The 21829-nt window shown below is 37.0% G+C and overlaps 1 protein-coding gene across 1 annotated transcript in view; it reads right to left on the minus strand.

The window, feature by feature from the left end:
• nudcd1 (NudC domain containing 1) overlaps window positions 1–21829 on the minus strand; it is a 58268-nt gene that overhangs the window by 2515 nt on the left and 33924 nt on the right. The window contains exons 6-8 of the mRNA XM_006635638.3: window positions 20899–21106; window positions 15662–15806; window positions 13834–13959 (exon numbers count right to left, since the gene is read on the minus strand). Coding sequence (XP_006635701.2) covers window positions 13834–13959; window positions 15662–15806; window positions 20899–21106 — 479 coding nt within the window. The remainder of the gene's footprint in view (window positions 1–13833; window positions 13960–15661; window positions 15807–20898; window positions 21107–21829) is intronic.

Consider the following 21829-nt stretch of genomic DNA (forward strand, 5'->3'; position numbering starts at 1 on the left):
TATATACTGTAGTGTGATTTTATACCTATAGTGCTCACCATGACTTCAAGGCGCATCAATTTTCAATTAATCCTTAAGAATATATAATTACTGTGGAATAAAAAATGGATTATTTTGACATTATCTGGTTAATTAACAAAAGAAGCAGGTTAGAAAAAGCACTGTTTCCTCTAATTCAGTCAACTAATGAGCTGGGCAAAACAAACAAACACGATTTGCGTTAGTTTAGAAAAAACTAAGCCACTACTGGAAATGAAACTTCAGGATTTGTAGTTGTGTGCGATTCCACTTTTTAATGCATGACAAAACAATTGATTGGAAAAAGATGCAAATCTGAAGCAAAGGTTCCATAAACAATTTAAATAAAAATGCTTACACAGACTTCCTTGTCATTCATTCAAATTTATATCATTATCGCTACCATGTCCAATGAATCACTTAATGTTTTCCTCTGCAAAGTAAGGCACTGCTTTTTTTTCCCCATTATTCAGAGTGTAATACAGACATATTTGAGGGAATGTATACATTTTATAAATAAAAATGTCTTCCTAATAAATCTGTTTCTGGCCAGGGCAAGACTCGTAACCTATAAATATTATATAATATAAAATGGTGTTAAGTTATGTAATGTTTAATGTAATCATAGCCTTTATTTAGTCTAGTCTATGATGGCATTTGATATACCTGATTTTAAAGGACGTACTGTATATACTGTATACTTATTCATCATAACTTTCAGAGTGAACAAACCAATTCATATAAAATAAATCACACCTACACAGGTAATGCTAAAGCTCTTAACTAATGACAGTCTGATTTTTTAAATCTTTGCCATCTTTTAAAATAAAGACTTAAAACAATCTGTTCTTTAAAATCCTCACTTTTCAAAGCACATTATTCCTATAGCTAAACAAAAAATCCTAAAACACAAATAAGGGATTAACCATTTCTCTTCTAATCATGACCTTATTCCTGTCGGTTTTAAAACTTGGTTTGGGATTTTTTACATTCTCACAACTGACTGTGCACTCTAAGATGACTTAGTTAAACTACTACAGATAAAATGTTAAGGTGTTCACTCTACTGGCCCAATTATGGATTTTCAAAGCAAGTTCATCACTTACATGGGAAAAAAAATCACTTACCTTATAATAGGGACATCAACCAAAACAATAAGACAAAATAAACACTTTAATGAAGGGCATTGTAGCACAGAGGTTAGCATTGCTGCCTCACAGGGTTCAATTCTGGACCAAGAGCACTCTCCGCATGGAGTTTGTATGTCCTCCCAGTGTTTGTTTGTTTCCTCCAGGTCCTCTGGTTTCCTCCCACAGTCCAAAGGCATACTGGCATGTTAATTAGCTTCTGGAAAAACGGGCCCTTTCGTGTGAGAGTGTCTATCTGTGTGTGTGCCCTGCGATGGACTAGCATCCTGTCCAGGGTGCTACCTGCCATGCACCTGTTGCTTGCCAGAATAGGATCCGGCTCTCTCAAGACCCTGAACTGGATGAAGTGGTTAAAGAACGGATGAATAAATCAAAATGCCCTGATTTCCAGCTGGTATAAAACTAAGCTCTAGAGCAGGGCAGGTTACCTTGCAGCCTCTCCAATCTGCTCCATTACCCAATTCTGCTCCAACCAACTCCTTAATTATTCAACTGATTTAACTGATAATAAGTAACGTCAAAGTACAAAGATTTAGGAGGGATTAGGAGGGCCACATTTTGGATGGCACAGCTCTGGAGTTCGATATCTTATTGCTTTTGCTTAAACTTAAGTCTTTGAACAATATATTAATGTTTTATTGCTCTTACATTGTTTGTAAAAGATAACTTGTTTTTTAACTAAAAACACCATGTGTTGTTACTCATGTAATAAGACCCGATATCTAGATCAAGTTTTGGAGTTAATTTCCAAAAAGCAGTATGTACTGAGGACCATTATAATTCAGAGCACTTAGCCTTAATGCAATGAAGATCATTTGTCAACAGAGAAAGAGAGAGACTCTGATGCTCTCTAACATTTTTTTAGCACATTCTTGAATTACACGACAAATGTTTACCTTAGATTTGTAGTGCCCATACATACTCTTAACCAAAACTTGAATTTACATAGTATATAAATCTGTTCTTTACCAAAGACAAAAACTGATAGGATGTCTCCAATGCTTTCTTTTCAAGCAATATCTACTTCTTTGGCAACAATGCAGTCAATTTCTATATCTTATTGACACTGTTTGAAAATACCCTTTAAAAGTCATGAATACCTCTATTACAGAAATGCCCTTTGACATTTTAGTGTAATTTCAAGAGGATTGTGATAGCACCAGAGGTCATGGCAATTCTAATTCAGGAATTGTACTGGAGTCCATAGCAAGAGAGACCAGACCAGACCCAGGCATGTTTGTAGTGTTTTATGTGAAAACAGACAAATTGCATTCTGTGTTTGGCTGCTTCAAATTCCCAATGTAATCTCAGGCTACTTAAAAGGTGATGGGGTTTTCTCATTTTCCACAGTATTCATTGCAGGCAGAGCACCTCAGCCCACTCTTAAAGAAAACTAGGCAATTGTTAACACTGTCAAACAGTCTGCATATCACAGTCAGTGAAGCCTGCATGACACACCACTGAAACAGGATCAATTCATAGCTCCTGTCTGGACAAGATCATGTCACATGGACACATTCAGAGTTTAAAAAACTTCCTAAAAAAGCTTTGCCTGTCACAGCTGGTTTAGCACAAATGATGTCAAGTAGCCCTTAAACAGCAATTTAACAGAATTTCTGTAATGCCTTACCTTCATCTGAACAATTATTCTGACAAATCTATACATCTGTTCATCATTAAAATTCCCCCCTCCCCCTTCCTACACCCCTGCCCTCCTCTAATCTATTTACCCAGAAAAGGCAAACAAGTACTCTCCTTTGATCAAGCAGTGATATAGATCACCTGGTTTAAAGCATAGGCAAATCTTCTCAAAAACAAGCTAGGTTTTTTCACAACAATTTAATTTTCCACCATCAATAAATTACCAGCAGTAACAATGCTGAAAACACGGTTATTCCAGTACAGCAAAAAAAAAACTACGTGCTTTTCATTCATTACAGAATTTCTAATTTACAATCTTATACTGCAACTGCTAAAATGTGATCTTTGACTGAGAGTCTCCGAATTCAGAATTTCATGTACAATTATTCTGAGACTAAATTGTGAACCTAGCTAATGTTAAATTGACCTGCATCTTTTTATTTTTAGTACTGTTTAACTGGAATAAACTATATTAAATTCATTAAAGTGGCATATACTATGAACATAAGCTCAATATAATTAAACTGTTTATGGTACTAATTACAGTATTTTACCCTGGGCAAAATCCAGACTTGTCTCATAAAATGCTGAATCTACATTTGACAAAGCTGTACATAGGACAATCCCCAGTAAAAGAGAAAACACTGAAAGTTTAATTTTTAAAAATAAGGGTTCACGTCGCCTGTAAATTTGAAATGCTATCTCCAAAATCAAACAGGCCAATAAGAAGCAACATAATTCTGGTATAAAATACCACACAGTAGATGCCAATTTCCTTTCGCAGTCTCGTATTAATACTTATGGCACCTAGACACTTCAGGAAGTTAATAGAGCAACAGATCGTCATAGCAACATACATTTTTGGAGATGACTCACCTGGCCTTTATGACATTTTATAAGACAACTGTGACAGGCTGAAGCAGTTAGGTCTGATGAAACACCTTGTGGAACCATTCTGCACCAAAGTCTTTCAATTATAATTTTGCTATGTTCATTTTTGGACACAAAAAATGTTTTCTAGATGGTAGAGTGAATTAAAAAGCAACTATGAAGTTATCTACAATGTTTTAGGGTTTCCAGGGTCTATGACCAATATTAACGATATCATGAAATGAAATTACACTTGTGTAGGAGGGAAATGTTACTTAAAAAAAACACACCCAAAATGAAACGCAAAAAGCTTAAAAGCTCAACAAATCACTGATAATCTGCATTACATGCAAAAAGTCTGTGTGCTGGGCAATATACACAAAAATACTGTATATGCTACACAAAGAAATGGTAAAAAAACAATTTAAAAAGTACAACAAAATGTGAAGAAAATAAAATGCAGAGAATTAAAATATGTAAAACTCTGAAATGCAATTCTGAAACTACAGTGGCCAATATTCCTAGAAAAACAGCTGCACCTGCACAGTGAATTTAGGACTAAAAACAGCAGATATGCCGCCCTACAACTCACAAATGACAACCAAATGAATCTTGGTAGGTGTGAGCCTGGTCAGTACCTGGATGGGAAACCTGAGGGAAAGCTAAGGTTGCTGCTGGAAGAGGTGTTACTGGGACCAGTAGGGAGGTCTGTGTGGGTCCTAATGCCCCAGTATACTGATGGGGACACTGTACTGTAAGAAAAGGCACCAACCTTTGGATGAGACGTAAAACCAAGGTCCTAACTCATTAGTCATCAATAATCCCAGTGGATTTCTTGAAAAAGACTAGGGTACGACCAAGCCAGATTCCACCCCTGGCCTTTACCACTCATGGCCTCCTAATAACCCCGTCTATGAACTGGCTTCATCGCTGTTTTCCTCCCCACTGATCGCTAATGTGTGGGGAGCGTACTGGCACACTCTGCCTGCCATTGCATCTTCCAGGTGGGGCTGCACATTGGGGGGGGGGGGGATCCCCATTACCTGTAAAACGATCTGAGTGGAGGGCCCAGAAAAGCGCTATATAAGTGTAAGGAATTCTCTCAAATCAAATCTCTTGGAACCCATCAAGAAATGAGTGGATGATACCAACATGTTCTTCCACTTTATCATCATGCAATATTTTGTGAACAACTGTGGAAGTATTTTAACGGAGCAAAATAATTAGAATCTATATTTGTTGTCCTCATAAGTGATGTAATTTGGTCTTCGACCAAAACTTTAAAAGTACACAGAAGCACATTAAACCCCACTTGTACTATCCCTATAATGAGGACTTCAATCCAGTTAAAGTCACACAGCAGTTGTGTAATTTAATACTGAAGATGTTGTGCTGGTCCTGCCCCTTAGCGCAGCTGTCACTTAACTTCATTACTTCATCTTGCTTCACCTACACCAGGGTCCCTAAGGAACTGAGTCAGTTTTGCTGCCAGAATTAAATATAAAAACTAATACAGACAGAGAATGAAGTAGAATTATTAACACTCTGCGCACAACCATAGTTTGAAGAAACTGTTTATGAAGCTACCACCAAAATAACTTTACTTAGTGTTTTTGCACATCACTATTAATTACAAAGCCAGATAAGACCACCAGTTTTATTCACTCTATATAAGTGACAAGGGTTTTTTGGGGTTCTTTATCTCAAGAGGTATATGATATGTCTGGAATGTAATGAAACGCAGAAATATACACTGGATCCAGCAAATGTAACATCACTAAAATTTTACACCAAATGTCAACCCAAAGAAGGGGACTGACTGAATTCACCACTACAGCAGACATTACACTCCACTGCAAAGCACAGTAGGCAGGGAAGTGAAAAAATGTCTCAACAATTGAATTTGCTGAAAAAAATAAAAATAAGGATTGTGTAAGGTTGGACTATTAAGAATAGTGCGATGGAGTCATTTATGACTGTGGAATCTCTAAAGGAGTCACGATCTTATTCGAAGGATGGCACTGTCTATAGCACAGCCTTGCTGTCACACACCATAAAATGGTTTAAAATGAATTCTGACCTACAAGGATGGTAACCAACTGAACACGCAGTTAAGTAGAAAGATCCTTAAAGTCCAGGCCCTTCTTTTTTCACAGTGGTTATGGATTCTTTAAATTATTCTAAATATGAACGTTGAAACAAATATTTAAACTATGGGGTGAAATTTAGTCAGCTCCTTCAGAGCTAAATAACTTTCTAAATTTTCTATTCCTTCATCTGGCTCAAGCCGTAAAGACAACATTTATGATTTATAATAGAGAGTGACTTGTACAAGAATGTAGTAGTCACACAGCACGACTGGAAGGTGGAGGATTTGAAATATGCAAAGGCAGAGCTCTTTATAAAATAATATCTGTCAGCTCACGTTACTATGAGAAGAAAAGTATTTAATGGACCTGAAAGAAAACAATTGAACTTATTGAACCATCACATTTTAAAGCCTGCAAATCTAAAATGCTTTACATATTCTGAAAATCAATTCCTGTTTAGGCCGACATGACCTTATCAGTCCATATAGCCCGCCACTCTGCTGCACATCTACTCAGCAATGTCCAACACTGATAAAGATTCATGTGTAAAATGACTTAACAAGCTAGGTTCAACTGAAACAATACACAAAATAACAGCATTGCAATCTTTGAGAGAAACAGTGTAACATTTTTCACTGTTGAAGGCTACCTTTGATAATCTTGTTTGATATGGTAAATTAGGGAAAATAATCATGTTGCATACCTCCCATAGTGTTGGCCTCCAGTCTAAAAGCAACAAAATCTTTGCTGTTTTTTTATGCCTCTCAGGATAAGTAGTTAAAACCATATAGAGCTTATTTGTATGTAGACATGTATAGGTATTTATAGAGTTTATGTGCCTTTTAAACAACAAATGTACAGAATGGCATTCTTCAAATGAGACTATATAACCTTCTGTGATATATTAATAATATGGGGTGGCACAGTGGTTAGCATTGGTGCCTCACAGCACTGGGACCCTGGGTTCGATTCTGGACCTGGGGCGCAATCTGCGTGGAATTTGTATTAAAAGGCTGTGAGTGTATCGGAGTCGGTTTGCGTTTGTGTGTCTGCTCTCTGAGGGACTGGCGTCCCATCCACAGTGTGCACCGCCTTGCTCGCTGGGACAGGTGTCGGCTCCCCCAGGTGCCTGCAGCTTGAAAATGAATGGATGGGCGAGAGGCTTAGTAATACGATGAGTTGTACTGCGATCTGTGAATCAGCAGAAAACCAGCCTGAGGTATACAAATTGTAACATAAGATGAAAAAATAAAGATCAGCTGTATACACTATATATACATAGTTCACAACAAACTTTTATACTGCAGGAAATAAAAAGTGTAAATCTGCCCTTGTCACAAACTACAGAAAGAAAATCTCCACAGCATTTTCTTTCACCTTTATCTTGGCAATACTAGAATCCTAATAAATGCACAGCGTGTCGCTCACCTTCACAGTTCAAGCGACATCATCTGCCAAAATATATTTCCATACAAATTAAAGAAAATGCACTGCGATGGAGAGAGGAAATCCATTTCACAGACTGAGCTACTCTCAGCATAGCTGAATTTGGATAGGTTATCTCCCACTTTTTCTCAGATGTTGGTATAACCTCTTCTAATTGCAAAGAATGCTTTGCCTTTGAGAATACAGAAAGATTAGGACAATCTCCAATTTCTTCTTTTAATGCTATTCTAGGAAGTACCCTGGAGGAGCACTTGCAGAGGAAGAGTACTGGCTAATGAAATGAGGGAAAGTGAAATCATTCCTGTCCTCACAATAACTGCATGGCTTATAATTAAATTGCCGGCAACAAATAAAACAAAGGTTTGTAGCATTATTATAAACATCAGACATGGAAACAAACCTTTATCAGTAAATATGCTTTGCCACAATATCATTATGTCAATACTGTACAAACTGCAAAGGAGATGATTGTGCTTGGATTGTGGTACAATGTTCAAGTTTCAGAGAGCGGAAAGGAGGTACTTTATCATACACTTCTAAGAAAGGACTTGCACGGGTAAACAGCCAAAAATGAGCTACAGTGAACACGCAGCAGCAAAACTGAAAAATCAGTCACCAATTCCGAAAACTGACACACTGTCATCGATGCCTGGGTATCTAGATCGCGCTTTTTAATTTAGGACACCGCAGTGCTCTTCCGGGCTTTATACACGACACTAATTTTGGGAATTAAAATTGGTTTCCGTGAAGGCTGATCGAAAGGCAGAGGCTGGTGAATTCGAGCTGGTCCTCCTGTTGTTGCTGAAAAAAATGTGTGTGTATTTCAGATGGTCTCTGGCTGAAACAAAAGCAAATACCAAGAATATTTGTTGTATCCAGAGTTTGCACAATTGGATTAAGCATATAATTCATTATAGCATTATACTTTCTCTGGTACAGTTCCAAAGGAAACACATAAAACCTAATTATTGCCTTACCTGGTGCTTTTAAATCATTGGCAACAGACTAACTTCCTCTCCAGTGTTGCAATGCTATGGCAAAGTGACTGATCAATTTTGCATGCATTTATGAACTAAAGGTCAGGATGGATTTTACCGCTTAAATGAATTAGTGGCCAGGTATACTAATATTTAGGATCCAAGTACCTTTTTTTAAAAAAACAACATGAAAAAGTGGTGCTTAGATTCAATACAAATGGGTAATCCATGAACAAGCAGTCAGATTAAGTTTTTTCTGTGCTATGTTTAACCAACTGATTTTAGAGGACAGCGTGTATTTTTATCCCCTAAAAATATATATATTTCCTAAGAAGATCGAACCAAATTGATGCTAAAATGATCAAGTAGAAAATAATTACCAAGGGCTATATATCAAAGCTTTAGAGCAATATGCTACCAGCACCCTGGAAGGAAAACTGTCAATGAAAAGTGATGTGTTGCTAGGCAATTATGTAATTTGCTGATAATGAACAGAAACAAACTATTTGTTTTTCATACAGCTATTAATTTGGTAAAACAAAAGTCATTATAAAAGGTTCACTGCTGTTTTACAATTTGTTTATTAATGAGCTCATTATTTTGATAAATTAGTTGGACTTAACATCGAATTAAATTAAATTCAATAGATTAAATTGAGACAATGCTGTAATAGGACAAACTTTGAAAACATCTTCTGAATTGCATAAAAAACAATTTGCCTGAGGAAAAATAAATAGAAAGGCCATTCACTCTCCCATCCATTTTCATTTCCACAATCAAAGGTTAATGATAAAATATGATCTTTTGGTGTGCAAACTGCAAGTTGAAAAATTGTCATTAGTTAAACACTGATTTTACCAATCACTTTAATTTCCTTAAATGGAGACAGACATTTATTCTTTGAGCGTTTTCCTCTGCTCTCAATAATCTCTACAGTACCTGCTCAGAGGTTATAACCATACTGAAGTAGAAATATATATAATTTATCTGTATTCAACACTACAGTGTTGGTTCAGGCACATTGTGTTATATGTCAGCTGTTTTAACATATCTTAAGCAGCTCCAACACTTACAGCTACACATCAAAGGACAGGACCAACCGGTCATCTCATGCTACATATCAAAGGACAGCTACACATCAAAGGACAGGACTTGGGACAAGACCAACCGGTCATCTCATGCTACATATCAAAGGGCAAGAAGAATAACCATGAAGTGGTGAAACAAAACATCTTCCTGAGATCATACTGTATATAAGCCTTGCAGTGTTGTCTGTCCTGCGGGGCAGACCCAACGCGCGTTTATGTCATTATTGAGCTCAATAAAACAACTGAATCCACAAAGACTGTGTCCTGCTCTTTGGATGAAGGATTTCCCACAACAATACCACTGTACAGTACAATACAAATATTAACTCCTACTCGGAGAGATCTGCGAAATGAGACAGACTTTCATCTCTAAAATGGCCTTTTGCTAATTCTACATAACTAATATCCAAACAAAAACTGTTGAATTGGGTAGGCTTTAGGCTATAATATTTAACAGATAAATCACAAGCAACATTTTAATAGAGAATATCCTTTACCAATAAGTAAATGAAACATAAGGATAGATGCAGATGTATATATATATTCAGAGAAAAATCTAGGGATTCTTTTTTTTTCCCCTCTAGAAAAGAAAAAAATAAAGATCTTGCTCAGGTCTCAATGAACTAAAGCACAGAACTGCACGCAGCATCTCCAGGAACCCAAGCTGAGCAATGAGGGGCTGCCAAGTACTTTCTGCTATGCAGCGTAGACCTGCTGTTCTTAAACGCTTTATATAGCTGACCCTGCTGTGTGAATGCAGCAGCAGCTGAAAAACAGAGCCCAGGCCACCCATACACTGGTCTGGAAACCTCCCTTGTGTAATGTCCTTGTCTATCAGTTCTTCCCCAACATCTAACTTCAGCTCCCAGCCAAACTTTTTATCTTGCAAGGGACAAATTAACAAGTTCATCTATAACTACTGTGCCAATTATATTGCTTCAGTGATCTGTCGCTGCATCTATCAAACTCCTTCAGGGTTCTGTGCCTGCTCATCGTACTTGTACACTTGTAATGTGTACTAAGGAGTTCTCTATTAGTAACAATGTGCTGTTTGATCTCACAAAAATACTGATCCCATGCATAAATAAGAGGCACCAGGAAAAAAAATGATTAATGAATTAACACAGTTTTTAATACAATTCAATGTACTATACAATCATCTATTGTTTTCCCACTACAAACAGGGCCCTTATTAACCTATAGTCAAGTGGATAATTCAACACGACACCTTTCTACTGGGTTTACTAAAATAATTTGCGAGTCTGCCTATTAAATGAAGCACAGAACTGAATGATGACAAGTTTGCTCAGATATCTAATGACAACACATTTAGGAAGCTGTGTGGAGTCCTGATTAGAGTTTGGACTCACTACTGGAAGACTGCGATTCAAACCTCTGGAGACGTTGCACTTCCTGATCCTATCACTATGCACTTCTTGTGTTTGTAAGTGTGACGTAGGCATTCATCCATGTCAACCTACTGCTTGATTAGTAATGTCTGAAGTAACTGCATGAATACGAAGAATAATAAAAAGGGTGCATTCACACACTGCATGTAAAAAAAATTGGTGGCCACCCCAGTACAGTCATATTTAAAACTAGGTGGTAGAATATAAAAAGCCACCTTTACACCTACCAAACCTAAATAAGGAAAGCACTGAATCTACATAAGAATTTTAAGTTTCTTAATTTTTAAGTCCCGAGACAGAAACAGCATCTGTTCTAAAGGTAATGTACAATGCACAATAACACATGAAACAGACTTTTTACCTCTAAATTCTTAATTATATTTCAATTTTACAACACTCTGACAATAATGCATTTAAGGTGGTTGTAGTTCAGGTGGGTAGCTGCGTCAGCATGCGTAGGCTGCAAAGGAACAAGTAATAGGTTTATTCCATGCTGAAAAAAAGAAGAAAGAGAAGCCTTCTGGCTCCACGGCCGAAACGTTGTGTTCTCTTTCTTCTTTTTTTCAGCATGGAATAAACCTATTACTTGTTCCTATGCATTTAAGGTGTATGGTAATGTTTTCACGAGAACTGTCCAAGGGATTTCATGATCTTACAGTCCATAAATGTGTTGTTCGCTTAGCCGATGCCCCTATCCAGAATTATTTACAACATATTCAAAACCTAAAGACATACAAAAAATAAATTGGAAATACAGTTGAAATTTCCAATTTATGAGTACAAATACTATTAAGTACAACTAGGTAATAAGGCAATCACATTTTGTAAATAGCAGCAAGTCATGCTATAAGATTGACTATGAGAATAAATACAATATGGAACACTGTAACATGCAAAATAATTGCCTTCCACTGCAATAATTAATTAACATTTTGAAGCAGCTGAAGGCAAAGCAAATGTACAATTAGATCTACAAGTCTTAAAACACATCCTTGGGCACAGGGCTGCTAATTCAAAAACAAATTAAAAAGACTCAATTAAATCAGGTATACTGTATATATGTCAAAGAAGCAGTGGTTAAAGCTGAAGATCTGAACTTTCCTCACACACACTGGGAAAAGCCATCAGGGAAGTCATTAGCTGGACCCACAACGGCAGAAATGGCTAACGATTGATTCTTTGCTCAGTTTATCAGAACACCTACTATGGGGAATGCCCACTATTGATCTAGTGTGTCCACACAATAAAGACCGATTGAAAGAACCATTAGAGAACTGTGATCATAACTTGATCTGGCCAGAAGCAGATTTTGAATTTGTGAGTCCAAAACAAAGGTTCACAATTTTAGGAAAAGAGACCAATAAGTAATGGGGTAGGTTAAGAGAAGCAGAGTGGTGCAGCAAAGACATGGAATTTAAAATACAACAAGTTTAAAAGATTTTTCTGCTTGGATAGTTACACAATATGTTCACCTAAGAGTAGGCAAATCCAAGGTCAGAATGCAGTCCCATATAGTCTAACAAAGCAAAGCAATATACTGATAAAAACACACTTAAGCGATCAAAAAGGAAAAGGACTCAGTTTAATAAAAATAATAGAATGAACTGAAAGCACAGGTTAATATGACATCAGAAAGGCTAAGAAGGAATATTGCAATGCTGGCAAAAATAAATACAAATTAGTCTTTTTCAAATTAGCAAAAGAACAGTAAAGTGTTCAAGGTCTGGTGTGTAAACTGAATGTTCACCACAAAAGAAATCAGGAAAATGCCTGAGGCTAAGGAAAGGACGTTCAATTTGACATCTTTTTAACAGAGAAAAGACAAAGGTGTTTCAGGTACTAGAAAGACAAATAGCTAGTGCCTAATGGTAGTCTACAAATTGTATTTAAGTTAAAAATGTTATTCATTGACCATTGCCAAAACTCTGAACAGAGTAATACTGTAGAACTCACATACTGGAAAACTGCTAGTGTTGCTTAACCATCCATAAAATGAAAGAAATGTAAACCAATTAACTCTAGGCCAATAAGTCTTGGTTCTATTACATGTAAGGCTATGGAAAAGAGGATAAAAAAAAACTAGACAACGGGATGGTAGAGGAAAGTCAGCATGGATTTAGAAAAGGCAGGTTATTTACAATTCAAAGGTCTTCGAACAAAAAAGAGCAGTACAGGATGCAAACAGTATATGATGAGTTATTTAGATTTACAGAAAGCTTTTAATAAAGTTTCTCATAAAAATAATTTATGAGAAACTTGAATGCCTACAAGAAAATACCATCTGGATTCAGAACTGATTAATGCATAGAAAACAATTGATACTGATAAGAAGTAACATTTGAAATTGGGGGTTAAGTATTAAGCAAGTACCATGGGGATCTGCACTAGGATCATTCATTTTAGCACAGTTAGCTTCCTAGTTAATTTTGCAAATGATACCAAAGCAACTGAATCAACAAATGCTATAGAAGCAACAGAGTAAATGACAAAATATTTTTAATTCAACACATTATATAGGCAAGTGCAAGTGTCACAAGCAGGTCGCAAAATCACGTCAAACGTCAAAAGTGAGACGCTAAACCTGAAGATGCCACCGATGAAGACTTCATGTGGATGCATTATTTTAACCTTCTGCACAATTTGGGGAACAAAAACAGATACAGCCAACAATGCCGTGATATAGAGTTAAAGGCAATGAGTTTAAATTGGGTGGTACCATGTTAAAAAAGTGTAATGCTATAGTAAGAGCCGTTTTAGAATATTAAATATTGAGATTTGAATCCCCACAGGCATTCAAGTTAACCCAATGGGCTTTTTTAGAACAGTGAAAAACAAACCAGAGGATACATGTGAACCAAGTGGGAAGGCATTAACAATGCAGAACTGGAAGCACAGATTTACAGAGGAGGCTGCAGGAGTCTGGAATAAGCGTCGGGTCTTGCTTTTGAAGCCAACGCCACCACATCCATCAGGAAATGACAGCATGATGTCCTTAGATCAATAAGATACTAAATGTGCTAAACGAGCCTAATGACCACCTTTCCTTTTGCAATCTTTATGTTATGTGCCTAGCAGCAAAGGCAAATGTATGCAAATATAAAATGTACATTGTTAAGAGAGCAGCAAAGGAAAAAAAAATATCCTACCACATGGGTAGCTTTCAGTGAGCTGCCATCAAATCGGGTCAAGCTTGAGCTGTCTTCTGGGAAGATGTCACAGTCCTCCAATTCCTGAGCATTGCATGGGGGCTTATCTTTCCCTGGGTCTGTGGCCTAAGCAGAAGATATATTTCAGTGTCTATGGTTTCACCACTGTCAAATCAGCACGGAATTTTAAAACTCCCCTTTTAAAGATGTTTTACCGATACAAACAAACAACGCAAACAAAAAAATAATTACACGAGCCATCATGAACATGAAAAGTGTTACTTGACATGAAAATGGAAAAAAGCACCGGTGTCCCAAAGGGCCAAAAGATTAAACTGACAACCACATGGAAGTCCCAGGCTTTCTGATGAAAAATGCATCAACATCTCTGGGTGAACAGACTTTTCTCAGCCAAAATCACCCTCGTTCGATTCGATTAATGTTTACATGATTATGGAAAGTATCTAAATATTTGAATACAGTAAATTAAAATTAAATTACGAGCCAAGAACGTTGCAATCACAAATGAAAACCGTTACAAGCATTTTTGCAACCATTTTCACGTTGTTTCAGAACCAGGAGTATCAGAGAAACAAGGCAGATCTCAGTACATGGTCAAACCTGCACCTCCCAACAACAAGAAGTAGAGCTCTGACAGTGTTAAGCAGCTGTTCTCTCCAACACTGAACACAGCCTGGTAGATGGAGGTTTAGCACCGGCTGGAGGGGAGAAATGTCCCTCACCGCAGCATCCCAAACCCACAAGAGCCTGGAAGCCACAGGGGTTGTGGTGTCGGTGTTGGCTGAGATCTGAGAGAGCCCTGGCTGAGTATTCCCAAGTGAATCATGCTGGTGCCCAAGTGAAACACTTGGGAAACCCTGCTCACCGTTACGGTTTTTGAACGTATCGTAACAGTTTTGTAATTGCAACTACTGTATAAGTGATTTTCTTTCAGAACTACATTTTAAAGATTGTTTTTTTTCATCTATTCCTCTCAATAGACATGACTGAATCGAGATTTTTTTTATGTAATCTTCAAGAAGCAGAAATGTTAAACAATGCAATGAAATATGGTTGCCAACTAAAACCTGTATGAACCAAAATAAACAAATTATATCCCAGTCTCTGTGTAACATTCAGGAGCTTATCCAGTTCTTTTCCTGCTGTATAATAATTTAATAAAAACACAATCCAGGTGATCTGCCATTTGGATTTTATTGAATTAGCTACAACTTCAGCAAGAAATAATTACATGCACTAGAGTGGTTACCCTGTTATCTTGGCACCTGATACTACTCTTTAAATAACAGTTACCATTGCCGTATCGGTGGGTATTTGAATGCTATCTAGTATGATGAGGTAGTGAATAAGACAGGGCATTTAAGAGCAAAAATAAGCTATTTCCTTTATATTGTAAACTATGGACTTCACTCACCTTGGTTAAGGGGGAACCACAATGCCATTTTCATATTTCAGGGTCAGAAAGAATTGATATTGAGTGCATTTCAAAGCACAAAGAAAGTAAAATGCACACTGTAACTTGTAAAACCTCCAATTTCCATCACAAAATAGAAGCGCCATGGTCTGAGATTCAGAACCAGGAACATTTCCGGTGACGTGATACACTATACTTATATATTTATATACTCCAGACATCTTAAGCTCTAGAGCACATGTGAACACTCAAAGTACTGCCACATGGAGAATGCAAAGCTCAAGAGGAGAAAGAAATAAAGGAAATAAAGAATGATGTCATGACACCGAAAAATCCATATACTGTATCAAACAATTAGCAATACAAGCATATCAGCTTACTGAAGGTACTCACCAAATCCTCTGAAGTTAGGTGAGTTAGCCTTTCATGGATCAGAGCTGCCTGGGCTTGATCCATTATAAACTCCCCCCTCTGGTCACCTATAATCAGCTCGGGCCACATAGCACCTTCATCTTTCTTCTGCAAGGTTATCTCCAAGCTAAAAGGAAAAGATTATTGGCTGGTTATTGCGAAGTGCCTTGTTGGATGTCAGAATACATCAGAAGTATGATATAATAATACTGTATTCATTTTAGAAAGTATACAATATCAGATGCCACATAGGTATTGGATAGTAACTGCTAGGCGTAGGAACAGCAACTGATCACCTATTGCAATATGTCTATTAAAAGGTCTAAGAGCTGGTTTTGTGGGCTCAGATTAGCCAGAATCATATACTTAACATAAAATAACACCGGATAGTCCAAGACAGGTTCTAACTGGAGCCTGGGAGTCCTATTCACTGGTAAATGTTTATCATCATACAGTTCTGTCGGCCACTGCCGAAGAAACATTCCAAAACACTTATTAGAAAGAGGCTTTTGAAACATGACAAAAACACATGATCAGAAATAAAAGAAACACTTTCTCTTACTAAATGAAGGCTGTAAAGCTGATGACTAACAGTCACAGTTCTAGGTGATTTCTTTTGAAAATTGTCAGTAGTAAACTGGGATCTACACAGAATTTTGCCATTTGGCATTTTCTTGAAAAGGCTATTGTAATGGTAATGTGTTTATGGTGAACTGTTTCCTTTACCATTCTCTTCCATTGTTTTGCATATGTACACAATAATATACATATAATAGTTGCAACACCAGCTCCCAAAAAGGACATAATCCAAGGTGAACTAAATGTTTGTGCAAAGAAAAATATACTGACAGTTTGCTCTTCTCAATCCCCGCTACCTACTAAACTACCAATTGTATACTGAAGTAGAGAGTTTAGTCACATTAAAAGCAAATGCATTGTAATAGGACATTTTGTGATAGCTGGATCCCACATACACCACTCGCACATGCCTATGAAACGTGAAGTGTGCTTCAAGTCCCTAGATATACATCCAGCCTGTGTATCCAGAAATCTTGTAAAGTAAGGAAATGTAGGCCAGTTACGTGTCTAATTTTATTCATGACTTCAATGTCAATGACAAATGCAATTTGTAAAGGCCAATAAGAGAAAAGGAACGCTCTGCCAGAAATGGCAATGTTTTAAAAAGGTGACTCCTCCTCTTCACAAAACAGATGCAATCATGGACAGATGGAAGCATTCACCAAACGGTAAAGTATTTTAGTCCAGCATCCTGTTCCACTCTGAAGCTGACTGGGATGCAATTCATGTTCCAAGAAAGTCATAATCCCTTATCATAAGGTAATTTTAATAAAGGATGAACTGTTTTTAGTTCAGAGCGAGCTTTCTGTAACACAAAATTGACAATTAAGAACTCTAGTCAATGAACACGTTTCTTTCTGCATGAACCTCAGTAAAGGGGGAAAAAAAAAAACTTGAAATGTTCTAATAAATATGCACACAGCTGCACTGATTTAATAATGAGACAGAAACCCACTTCCCTGGTGACACCTTTCAATGCGTTCATGCTACCTCTTTGCTAGTGGCTTAGACTTAAGCAATACTTTTTAACATTCACTGCATATCCTGGTGCATTTACATGCGTTGACATTCGTGGCTATTCAAATGTAATGTAACTGAGGAAACTAACAACTTTTGACGCAGGCTGCAGATCGTAATGCTAAAAACCATGGAAAAAAAACGTGCTCTGCCACAGATGCCCTCAAAAGCTATGTATAATGCTGCATTACGATAACTGTGGTGATGATTCAAATCGGATTTTTATTTTCTAATGACCCCTAAGTGTTTTTAGCATATGCATTTAATTAATCCATGCAATCCTAACATGTACCTGGTCACATGAGTCCATTTCTCAATTGACAGTGGTGAAGAAACAGATAAATCTCCAATATTAGAAGACTTACTGTACATAAAATCTTACACAACTCAACAGTGGAACTGGCTCTGCCTACAAATTTAAGCACTTGGAAGACATTATGGATCTTGATGCAATAAGAGCTCAAATGGCATCTTTATATAGACTCTTCTGAAATTAGAAAACTGATTTTATTTTATAATTGGCACACATAAAAGCAATCTCCTAAGAAACTTGGCACTCAAAGCCACTAGATTTCTGTCCTTCAGTGTGCTGAGAATCACAGTGGAAATGCTTTGTGTTTCTTCCCATTGCTGATAGTGCTCAATCGTTTTTAGGCCTTTTAGGGCTGCCTGCTCTCTTTGCATTATTTGAAACACTGTTGTAAATTACTGAAAACCAGAGACAAAGATTTAAATCTTTATCAGCTTGTCTCAATTTTTGTAATTGCAGCAAATAATATTACACCAATACATTGCAATCACCAGGCTGCTTCTTCCAATTACTACCTACCTGGCAGTACTCTGGATAAGTACCAGGTTGCTAGGATATATAAAGTGAGTCAACTGTTTTCAAACTCAATTAATCACTAAATGCTGTAGTGTGCTATATATGGTCGTTCTCCTCATTCTTGAAAATTTGATATATGTGAACTCAAAGTAATTGTGTTTAAACTCTGAAAACATACATGGGAAAAAAACATAATAAATGTAATCCTTCTATGCGAGAAAGATTCTTGAAAGCCGCTTTCAAAAAAATGTGCATTAAAGGAAAATTATATTTTTTTTTACACTGATGCTACAGAAGTCATAAATGATGCATTAGACAAACATCCTGCAGGATATTCACTGTACTTGACAATCAAAATTGTGCACGGAACAAGTGGTTTAGCTTTTCCCATTTCAAAGCGAGGAAAGAAGATTTGCACCTTTGAAAAAAATAATAAGAGCTGTTACTTTTGGGCTTTTAACTAAATCAAGAAGTTTATTTAGAGAGAACTTGAGTTTGCAAAGAAACGCTAGAAGCAGTTTCACTCAGACGTTTTCCATAAAGCAGCTTGTTAAAATGAGGATGGATCAGAGAGTGTGGGAGGCTGCTTTCAGGCTACTTTAGGGAACAGGGATTGCAAGCTCAGGTGCAGGGAAAAAGGCTCATATCTTTCCTGTACCCTTCATTCATTAATCTTCATGCTGTTTTTAAAAGTGCCCTGGAGGCTGGCAAGTTTAAGAATGAGACTATTGTAAGCAGTTTTAAGAATAGTGCATTCTCAGTTCCTCTCAAGTTCCTCTCAGTTCCTATGCCCAAAGAGATGCATTTGTTTTCTAAATCAAAATGTGAAATATATCCAGTTATTTACAGTTACAATGTAGTACAAATGATATACGATATGTAGGTTGTATATTTACATAAAATGGATTTACCCTGGATATACAATGCACTAAGCTCATCACAGATTTTTTTAAATTAAATTTGTTGTTTGACATACATTAATAAACCAGCAATTACCAATAAGCAAGATGCATTTACAACCCCAGTAATTACTTGTGTAGAGCAAATGCAGGGACAAGGCGGTTTGGAACAACTTTCCTCACTATGTTTTTGAAGGTGTCAATGTGAAATCCTTTTAAGAAATGGACAAACATGCTCTTGGATCATTAAGATCCTGTTGTTTATTTTACATTAGTAATATTGGAGAATATTTGTGCATTTCCTCCCCCCCCCCAAAAGTAATGGTTATTTTCCACAAAGACAACAACCCATAAATAAAATCATTTGCACACATTAATATATTGTGAAAAAAAGCAACTATTTGTGAAGGACATGTAACAAAAATAATCTTAGGAATTTAGAAATGGGTTAATTTGTGGTCATATCTGTCACTCCTAAAGAGAGTGGATGGATGGTTGAAAAGCTTTAGGCTTCTTGTGGCAGGGCAAGGGCAATAGTAAGTCACCTACAGTCCGATTAGCCATGCAAAAATTACTCAAGCCAGGGTAACTGTCTCTGCCAGCTAAAGAGACTTTTTTAGGTCAGTGCATAGAACGGTGTGACGCTTCTATTAGAAAGACAAAGAATATTTTGAAGGAGGTTTCTAGTCAAAGAGTAAATACGATTAGAACTAGCAAGAGAATGTTTAGACGAAGTAGTCAGTTCTCCAAGTTGAAAAAACTGGAGAACCCGTTTTGAAGGAGGTTTCTAGTCAAAGAGTAAATACGATTAGGGCTCAACAATAATTGTTCATATGAAAATGGAACAGTCATTTCTTCCCTAATTTCTGCCTTCTCAAGACGTTTGTGGATGGCAAATTCATAAAAGGGGTATACAACATTAAGAAATAACAAAAACAGCTACTCTAACATTGGCCCTACAATTATTTTTTTTTCTACACTTGGTTCCACAATTTAAATGAGGACAATTTAAAAGACATTAACATTATCAATGTTGGGGCGGAGTGGTGGCTCTGTGGCTAAAGATCTGCGCCTGTGGCTGGAAGGTTGCCGGTTCAAATCCCGCAGCCGGCAGAGGAATCCTACTCCGTTGGGCCCCTGAGCAAGGCCCTTAACCCCTACTGCTCCAGGGGCGCTGTACAATGGATGACCCTGCGCTCTGACCCCAGGCTCTCTCCCTGTCTGTGTGTCTCATGGAGAGCAAGCTGGGGTATGTGAAAAGATAATTCCTAATGCAAGAAATTGTAAAGGGTTAATAAAGTAATGTTATATATATATATTATACACTTAATATAAAGGTCAATCTATCATTTCAAAGAAAACAAAAGTACTCAAAATGATTCTGACCACAGGGTCTCTGTATAACATTTCAGTATTGTCTCTCTGGACTTTGTCTCTTTTCTCCTTCAAACTGTCTGTGCCAGCAAAGTGCAAGGGTTTGGCACAGCTGTTCTCAGAGGCAGGACTCAGTGGATGCCTCTCAGGCTTTTATTATCTGGATTACAGTGTGGGCTACTGAACTGCGAGGAGGCTCAGAAATGCTGTCATATGCACCAATGCACTGTTGTGAAGCAGCAGTAAATCTTTAGTGTGCCGTGCTTCCCTCTTTCTGCTTTTCATTGTTGAATTCATTTTTACTTACTCCTGTACTAACTCTACTATGCAGGAAGCTTTTGATAGGTACGTGGGACATACTCTTTAGTGACATTTTACAAACAATATTCCAGTGCATTTTTTAAAACATGCCAAATATCTTCACAGCTAAAATAATTTTAAACACTGGGCAAAACTAATATTCTAATAGATGCTGTAATTCACATGGAGTGTCTGTAATATTCTTCGAGAAGGTAGTAACTTACCTTTTGTCATCTTTTAGTATCCATGTACTAGCTTCTGTGTCAACCAAAGAAGAAAACTGTCCTTTGATCAAAGGAGCATATCCACGTAATCCAACATTAAGACTGTCCATTGATAGCTTGAACTCAATGGCTTCTTTAGTGGTGCCTTCTGGGAGACGGACTGTGACTGTAAGATCCTCTGCTGTCTGTTGCCAATAGTAGATGGGAACTAATTAAAAAAAGATCAGAGATTTAATTTCTAAGAATAACTGGATGTTATTCTAAAACTACACACATTGGCAATGATATAAACAGGTTATTTTTGTTAAACTGTATTATCTAAGTGTTTATCCTACTTTAAAAAGGTACAGTGTACCCCAAAACCCTTTAAACATTGTTTTATGATGTGTAGACAAATTCATCTCATTTTGCATTACTGTATGTTACTGTACAAAAACACCGAAACCAAATGATTTCAGACAGGTGATGAGGTGTTTGGCACATAGTCTCTTTCACACTCCCACATCAGGCTGTATAATCGCTTGTCTGCTTTAACCACAAAGACAAAAACAGTATTTCATTTTAAAAGACTGTTACAATGTATTAGGAGTACACAGAAAACTGACAAACGGAACGACTCCAGCCATCCTTTCTGAAGGAGTAATTAACCCAGTTATAACCGCAAGAATAATTAAATTGAAACTCTATAAGCAATTATATTTCTTCCTTCTAAAACTTTATGGCATCTATTCAACAATGATGGTCTTTTTTACAATCTTGCACCAGATGGCCAAGTGACTATTTTAGAAAGAGCATGCACCCGATACTGTTTTTTTAATCAGTGTGTTCACCATGGCAGAATTGATTTATAATTTTCTGGATCATTCTGTAAGTATAATAACATACATATTACATTGTAGTATCAGAAAGTTGTCCCCAGCAGTGATGCAAT

This window comes from Lepisosteus oculatus, chromosome 10 (genome assembly GCF_040954835.1).
Source record: "Lepisosteus oculatus isolate fLepOcu1 chromosome 10, fLepOcu1.hap2, whole genome shotgun sequence".
In the NCBI taxonomy this organism is placed as follows: domain Eukaryota; kingdom Metazoa; phylum Chordata; class Actinopteri; order Semionotiformes; family Lepisosteidae; genus Lepisosteus; species Lepisosteus oculatus.